Source organism: Centrocercus urophasianus, unplaced genomic scaffold (genome assembly GCF_019232065.1).
Source record: "Centrocercus urophasianus isolate 14NV4802_14NV808 unplaced genomic scaffold, USGS_Curo_1.0 seq_11, whole genome shotgun sequence".
Lineage (NCBI taxonomy): Eukaryota > Metazoa > Chordata > Aves > Galliformes > Phasianidae > Centrocercus > Centrocercus urophasianus.
In genome coordinates, this window is record NW_024884253.1 from 41,264,370 (window position 1) to 41,272,754 (window position 8,385).

At 43.5% G+C, this 8,385-nt stretch overlaps 1 protein-coding gene across 3 annotated transcripts; it reads right to left on the minus strand.

Annotated features, from left to right (window-relative positions):
* Positions 1–2,202: 2,202 nt before the first annotated feature.
* On the minus strand, positions 2,203–6,812 carry RNF138 (ring finger protein 138). 3 transcript variants are annotated; one of them, XM_042833817.1, is made up of 5 exons: positions 6,721–6,812; positions 6,332–6,458; positions 5,284–5,449; positions 3,682–3,797; positions 2,206–2,680 (listed from the first exon to the last, which is right to left on the minus strand). In XM_042833817.1, exons 2-5 carry the CDS (start codon positions 6,436–6,438, stop codon positions 2,608–2,610), a joined length of 462 nt encoding a protein of 153 aa, XP_042689751.1. In that variant the 5' UTR covers positions 6,439–6,458; positions 6,721–6,812; the 3' UTR covers positions 2,206–2,607. The 3 variants fall into 3 exon arrangements, with proteins under 3 accessions (XP_042689758.1, XP_042689751.1, XP_042689746.1); XM_042833824.1 differs by lacking the exon at positions 6,721–6,812 and having other exon boundaries at positions 2,203–2,677; positions 6,332–6,577; XM_042833812.1 differs by lacking the exon at positions 6,721–6,812 and having other exon boundaries at positions 6,332–6,575.
* Positions 6,813–8,385: the final 1,573 nt, after the last annotated feature.

The window sequence follows — 8,385 nt, forward strand, 5'->3', positions numbered from 1 at the left end:
TTCAGGCTCTTTATTTCTCTAAGTATTTACTTTGTTTATGTTGCACAGTATCCTTTTTTTAACCAAGAACCAGGAGACAGAGAACTCAGATGAGCAGGATAAGCTCATTGAGCAGAAGGGCCCACCTACTCTTCCTGGCTGAGTTACATTGCAGAACAGTCAGCTCAGGAAAGCTGACTGCATCCCACAACTCTTCTACCTGGGCTCCCAACTAGCCATAACCTTTTCCATTAATAGACATAAAACCTTATCCCCAGACTACAGTAATCATAGATTGTATCACATGTATCGCAAAAGATGTGTGGTTAATCCTGCTTCTTTTGAAGAGATGTATTCTAAGATGTTACTATATCTCTGTAAGTGAATTACAGAGTAATACATCTCTTTGGTACAACTCTGGCAGGTTTCCCAAATCATTATTCCAATCAGTAGGTCTGCATCCTCAAGCACTCAAGATGCACTCAAGCTCAACATCTCAATTCCCTGTGTCAATCTCTTCCATGCCTTCATCACAGGTGACTCACCACAAAGTACATACTGAATCTTTGCCTTCCTTAACCTGTGAGGCTGCCTATGTCTCAAATACTACGTTCCTTCTATACGAGGCTAACACAGCATATCCTGAACTTTGTTAACACTTTTGAAACTACAGAGTGAACTCTCCAAAATCTCTAAGCTCATGTGTAGGACTCAACTGGTTGGCTTCAGTTACGATCCACCCAGTGACTACATATGGGTATGCAGCTTTTAATCCACTCAATGTCCATTTAATCAAAATAAGCCCAAAAGAATACCAACTCTACACCTCTTTTTTACGTTGCAGCCCCTTTCACAACACATTGGAAGAGAGGGTGTAGCAGCATACCAGCTCTTCAAGCTGAACTTTGAGTCCTGAGAACTATGGTTTAAACTCTGGTGCCACATTAGGTAAAAAAAATGTCAAATAAAACAGAGTATCACCCATTATGTTATTCCTTCTCCTGAGGAAAATGAACTGTCACAGGAAAAAAAAGAAAAGTTAACAGCTTGAGAATGCTTAAGTTAACAGCTTGGAGTTGTGCTTATTTAACTGCTGGCAACATCTACTCCTGGCAACGTTTCATGTTGATAGCAGGAAGTTAAGAACACTACTTCCAGCTTCTGTCCAGAGCAGAAACAAAGTGCATAACCAATTTTCTTTTTTTAGCATTTGTATTTCTAATAAAAAAATTACCATTTACTCCCCTGCTTAACAAAGAAGGAAATGCTTACCACAAATTCTCCATAGTCAAACTGGTGTCTTAGATTTAGATGGCTAACAAGATTTCTGGTAACCTGGCTAGAATCTGCCCAAGGGAGAGATACACAAATAGGACAGATCTGAATTTGGGGGGAAAAAAAAAAAACACAACAAAGAAATTTTTAAAAAGCTACTGGTAATAATACAGAATGCATTAAAAACACGTTCTACAGGAATAACCAGTCTAAAGTAGAACTACGTCTTACTACAGTTACACAGAAATATCATTTTAGATATTCTTTATCTCAGGGGAGTAATATTCAAGATTACATTACAGCTTTCCAAGTTTGTTAGTGCTTGTCTAAGGAATGGAGGACTATCACACTTCTGTCTGCCACTCTATTAATTCCTGCTGTATAAAATTTGGAAAAGGAAGTAATTGCTACATCTGACACTGTTTACAAGGATTTTCATGCACCTGAGATGATCAAGCTAGCATAAAGAAAACTCATCCTCTACAGATGAAAAGAATAGAAAACCAAATAGATTTTCCTCGTCTTCTTCTATTGATTACCTTAAGGTTACTTTCTAACTGTAGGTTTCAAATAAAACAACAGTTATGTTACAAATGGAATCCTATAAAAACATAACTCAGTTACCAAATGAAGAAGAGGAGTGCACGTCAAGCATAAGAGCTGAGTTTGTTTCAAATTGAGCTAAATGAGGCAGCTGTGTGAGAAATGCCCTAAAACCCATCAGGTGCCGGACAAGAAGCATTTTCAAATGAAAGCCATTCCTCTATTTATATGCAGTGCTTTAAGTATTATGACTTTCTCGGATCACAGTGGTCTATTAAGATATAGAATAGATGCTGCACACTTAAAATCCCTCATATAATCAGAATGAAAATAGAAAGAATTATATACAAGTAAAAACTTATTAAAAAAAAGACAAAAGTTTTGGAAGTAGTATTACAGAAAGCTTAATTCATCTGTCAGCTTGTCATTACTTTCCCATATTTTGATAACAACAAAAAAGACCACTTTTATTGATTTAATAGCAGACCTAACAGAGCATCTATCATCACTACTTCTAAATAGCAATGTTAAAGCAAATTTATTATCTGTATGTCTAAATGCATCCTACTGAGACGTGGAATTCACAAAGTATTTTTTATCCAATTGCAGCTGCATCTTGTTCTTACTTGCTGGTAACACTTCTGCGTTCAAATCTTTCAAGAAAGTAGTGAAAAATCCTAATGTATGGATGCAAACAAAGAAGAAACTAAATACTTTTTTAAAACATAATTTGTTGCAGTTTTGCTTGTTTTAGATAGCATAAGCTTACACTATAGTTAGTTTAATAATAACTATAGGAAAATAAGCAGCTTACCTTGTATTTCCTTGGCGCATTTGATTAGTAGCCATCTCTCCATTAGCTGATACTGCATCATTCCTGCTACTTTATTTGAAGGAGAAAAAAAAAAAGAGAGAGAAAAAAAAAAGAAAACTGGTGTTATCGTACTTCGCTATCAAAAGTTCTTAAAATTCATTAATACCAGAAAATATGAATTTCAAGACAAAACATATAACACTAATATTCTGCTATGGTGTAGTCACTAATTAATCACATAACAATATTCAGGTGTTTCAGTTAAGCACTGCTGCAACTAGTTCTGGTAGCAGTTTGAATGAACTTCTGCAATATACTGATGGGCTGAAAACTGCAGAGAAGTTCAGCCTGCTAAAAACAGACTGTCAACACAGTGCATAAAGCACAATCTATATATAACAAAAGGTCAGTGAAAACAGCATATAAAAAAGGTCTTGAAAAATAAACCAAAAGCAAACAAACAAAAATAATAACCCCATACCCAAGCCAAAACACATCAGTAAGAAGGTATGAGGAAGAAAGTTCTTCAGCCTTACTGTCTGAAAGCAAGTTGGTAAATGGTATCTGAATTATGGTGTGTAATATGCTGAAGGTTCCTTATACTTTTCATAAAGGATCAGCTTTAAGCAAAGTCAATCTGAAAACAGAAGCTTACACAATAATGTTTTGAAACAGGATAACCACTAAAACAGAGCTGGGAAAGGAGAGAGAGGAACAAAAGGAGAAGGGAACTTCCTTGGGGCAAGATATTATGAGATCTGCTACAAAGCAAGCTGCTCAAGTGCTGTCAAAGCAAAGCAAGCAAGCTGGAAATATTATACCATTTCTAGAAGAGACCCTTAGAAGACATTCCAAACCATCATGTAGAAAGGTTTTCTTCTGTGTGCTGAATAAAGAAAAATATCTGGAAAAACTGTCATTTTTTTAAGCCTAAGAACACAGACAATAATCATTATAGAAGAAAACATGTCCTGGAAAAACAAACAAACAAACCACCACCACCAAAAACAAACAAATAATTTCTGCTAGGAGAAAGAAATGCATTGTTACACAGAAATCACCATGATTACCTGTTCCCTGTTGAATCCTGGGTAATCTGTAATTTTGGAATAACAGAAGGAACACCGTATTCATCCTGATACTTCTTACACGTTTTATAATGCTGTCTCATCCACGAAAACCTAACCTGTAAATGAAATGCCAAATTACTGAAATTATACTAAATAATCCAAGGATAGAAGGAAAATAATTCTGCAAACAGAAAGTAACGTGTGCAGGGATTATTTAGGCGTCACACACAACAGAAAAACTAACTTTTGTCTCTCCTCTCAGGATGAATGCCTTCTTCCCAAAGATAAGATCTTTTCTGTCACCCTATGAGACTGGGGAGCATTCCCACCCCCCACACCCTTAACAGCCAGACAACTTTGAGAGCTCTTAGCTGTGAAACCTGCCTGTAAACTCCATTTGATTGAAACAAAGTTGCAGGACTTTCAAACTCTCACGCTGAAGATCAATCACTGAGGAGCTAGCACAGAGACGGGCCATGAGGATGGGATAATGCACAACTGCTCCTTCATCCTTCTCTAGTCCACTCCTATTTTGTGCAGAGCAAAATTGTTTTATATTGTGTTCTGATAATACATAATTTTTCTATTTGAGGAAAAAAGGAAAAAAAAAAAAAAAAGAGGGGAATGAACACCAGCTTAAGGATGCCTATCTAACATACATGCAAGGTAAGACGGTGATGAGTTGCCTGCATTTTGTCAGAATTTGAATGTTCTGGACAAGGCCCATATCAGAACTTCAGGTTCAGTAGCACTGTCAGAAGTGCTTACAGATTTAGAAGCTAAATAAAACAACACCATGAGCCTGGGCCTAGAGTTCATCCTGGAATCTGCTTGGTTCTCCCTTTTGATTTATCAACTTGTTAGTGTTTCTTTCTCCCAGCTTTTACATAACAATGTATCTTTAGGAACAAGGCAAGAAGCTCCTCTTTCCAAACTGTCAGACCCACGCCCTAAGTGATACCAAGCTGACAGGAAGGCTACCTGGACTGGTAAATAAAATATGTGGCTAAAATCTGGGATCCGATCATATTAGAAGATAGATTACTCTAGAGCTCAGTGGAGTCAGAATTTCACTCAATGTTCTGAAAATAATATCTGCTTTACAAAGGCATAGTAAACAGCCTGATTTAATACAGGGCAGGGAGAAACTTCATGTGAACGTAGATATACATAGAGCAACCAACTCATGTTTGTCATCCTAAAATTAAATTTTAATAAATTTATATAAATAAAATAATAAGAGTGGCTGTGATTGCTTTTACTTCCACAGTGAAAGTTTCTGAGGTTTTCCCTATATCTCCAGCTTTCACTTTCAGTAAGCTAACTCACTCGTAACAGTTTTATAGCTGTATGCAGTTTTCTCATTGTTGTGGGGAAAACTGGCACTCCACTCAGTCATGTAGAGAATTCAAGGTCCTCTTCTACATCAAGCACACCCAACTGATAACTGATGGCAGGCACTGTGCACCTGCTACATGCATAAGCCATACAAAGAAAAACACTATAGGCTATGTTAGCCCCAATACATGAATGGCACACAGCAGAAGCATCTGGTTAAAACTAAGAAAATTATTATTCCACTTCTGTAAAGTTTTACTCTACCTGCTTCTCACAGCATCTACAGCCCCCGGAAGCTTTCTTCATACTGTTTTCGACATCTAGAGCCCTTTTGGGATATGATCTTTCTTTTTTAGTCACACTCCCCCGGCAGAGAGGACAATGAGTTCCACTTTCCCGCATAGCTGTCAAGAAGCACTTCCTGCAAAATCTGAATTAAAAAGTTACCAAGCAGATTAGTAAAGTGAAGAAAATTTGATACTTTGTCCCTGAAAAGGGATGAGTGATTACCACCTCAAAAGGAGGTTTAACCCCCAACTAAACAGAAAATCTTTACAAGATAAACATCAGGAAAATTAAATAACAGCTTAAAAAGAAGTATATGGAAATTAGGGGAATTATTGGTAAAAACTGACTATTATCTATCTACTATTCCTGAGCCGGACACTAGATTGATCATTAATGAGATATTAAATGGTGCAGTAGACACGTGGTGCTGGAAATCTTATCAGAGTAACTTCTGTTTATCGTCCTTCAGTGGAGCCAAAAATACTGCAAAGCTGCATTCCTGCCGTTTTCGCGAAGACTTCACTTCCCGGATCTGCTCTGGCCTCTTTTCCTCGAAGCAATGTATCAATCACCCAAGCTATTTTGCATTTCTACCAGCCAGCACTTGGCGATTACACGTTCCTAAAAGCATGCACAGCTTTCCACTACGAACGCAGGAACTGCAGGAGACAACTCCGCTACGATCGCTTTGAAAACGAGTAGGAAGCTATAAATAAAGCTAAAAATGCAATTTCAGTCATGTTTGGAAGTTGCTTCCAACTGCAGCACAGCCCGACGCTGGAGAGACGCGGGGGGCTCGTTCCGGGGCGTGCCTCTGCTCACGGACGGCCCCGCTCGCTACAAAAGAAACAGGCGAGGAAAGAGCCGGGCCGGCCGGCGGAGGCTGCGCTGCGTCCCATCCCCGGCCCCGCACCTGCTAAACCGACCGGGGGAGAAGACAGAGAAATAAATAAAGGCAGGAAGGCGGAGAAGGTGAGGCGAGCGCTTCGGTAGGAAGGAGGGGGGCGGGAGGAGGGATACCCACACGTGCTGGCAGTTCATAGTCCTCACGGGCGTTTTGAACACCTCCTGGCAGATGGGACAGTAAAAGTCGTCCTCGCTGAAGCGCGCGGCGGCGGCTTCCTCAGCCATGGCAACACGTCGGGGTCTGTCTGTGCGGAGCGGGGATGAGACGCCAGTTCTACCCGGCCAGCTCTGCTCCGCTCCCGAGGGGCCGGGCCGGAGGACTGCAGGAAGATGGCGGGGACACCTGGCGCCAGGTGGGCGCCGGGTGCGGCGACGGCGGGGGGAGGGGAGGGGACGGGAGGGGAAGGGGCCCGGGCCTGCGCGCCGCCCGCCCCGCCCCTCTGGCGCCGGCCCGGGGAGCGCCGCCGCCGCCGTCCGTTCCCTCCCGCCGTCCGGCCCTGCTGTTACCTGCCCCAGCCCGCGGACGGAGATCGGCGGATTCAACCGCCGCTGCGGACCGCCGCCAAACAGCGCCCAGGCCCCGCCGCCGCCGTCACCCGGGGGCCAGGGGCGGGCCCGGGGCGGGCCGGTGTTTCCATGGCGATCGCCTCCCGGCCCGGCGGGACTATTACGATACCGCGGGGCGGCCTCGCCCCGCCCTGCCCGGCGCCACCGCCCCCTTTCTCTCTCCCTTGTCCCGTGGGCGTACCCGCGGAGGAGGGACGCGGCGGGCTGAGTGTCTCTTCCCTTTCCCTTCTTCCGGTGGCGGTACGGCGTTGGGTTTCGGGCCGTAGCGGCCCCGAGATGCGGCTCCGCCCCGCTTGGCTCCGGCCGACCGAGGGGAGCTTCGTCCCGCCGAGCCCGGCCGCGGGCGCCGCTGGTCGGAGGCCGCGACCTCTGTGGCGGCGTGTGGGAGAGCTCGGCTGTGAGCCTGGTCCTGTGGCAGCGCGCTGCGCCCGCACCTAATCCTGCACTGCTGTTAAAGCTTCTCGGCTCCCAAAGTTTCTAGAATTAAGAGAATCCGTATCTGGGAAAGGTCTTGACGTCCAGATGTCCGCTTGGGGCCCTGCGGGTGCTGCTGGCGATCCTGCCCTACTGTATGTCCCTGTCCCCCGTCATCGTGCCCATGTCGAGAATGCTGCAAATGCAGATGTGGAGAAACGCCACGAAATGCTGGTCCCCACAGTGGCTAGGGGAAGTGCTACAGGTTAGCAAGTGGATGTAGTACAGGCTCTCGGAGATTACAAGTCCATGGCCAACCCAGCTGAGCCATTGGCACCTTTCATTCAAGTAGCAGTAGCAGGCAGACAGTCTGACTTTTGCTGACAGTATGAACTCAGAGGAAAGTGTTTGCAAGCACCTTCTGCATGAATGGTGACGACGTTTCTGCACTCTTCTTTATGATAAAGTAGTGGTTCAAACATGGGGGTATTCACAAAGCATTAAACACACTTAAGATACGTTACAACATTCAGAAGCTTTGATTATTAACTAGGTGAATGTTTTCTGCTACCCTTTCTAGCACTAATAAATTTAGGACTTCATGTTGGGAAACTTAAATTGGGTATACAGTACAGAAGGAACATAAACCTGCTGGAGGAGGAGGGCTGCACACACGATCCAGGGGGTGGAACACCTCTCCTGTGAGGACAGGTTGAGAGAGCTGGGGCTGTTCAACCTGGAGAAGGTTCCAGGTAGACCTCATAGCCTTCTAAAGGGGGACTATAAAAAGGAAGGGAACAGACTTGTTAGCAAAGTCTGTTGTGATAAGGTTTCAAACTAAAACAGGAAATTTAGACTGGTTATAAGGGAAAGGTGTTTTACAATAAGAATAGTGAAAAACTGGTACAAGTTGCCCAGACAGGTGGATGCCCATCCCTGGAGACATTCAAAGTCAGGCTGGACAGAGCGCTGAGCAACCTGTTCTAGCTGTTGGTGTACCTGTCCATTGCAGGGGAGTTGGACTTGGTGATCTTTAGGGTCCTTTCCAACTCAGATTATTCTATGGTGTACATTAGGCAGCTGCTGCAGCATGGCATACTGAGAAAGTTGACTGTGGCACCTCAGCCTAATGAAAGTATAAGCCTACACAAAACAAAACATGTGTGCATGTCATTCTGCTGTAAGACATTA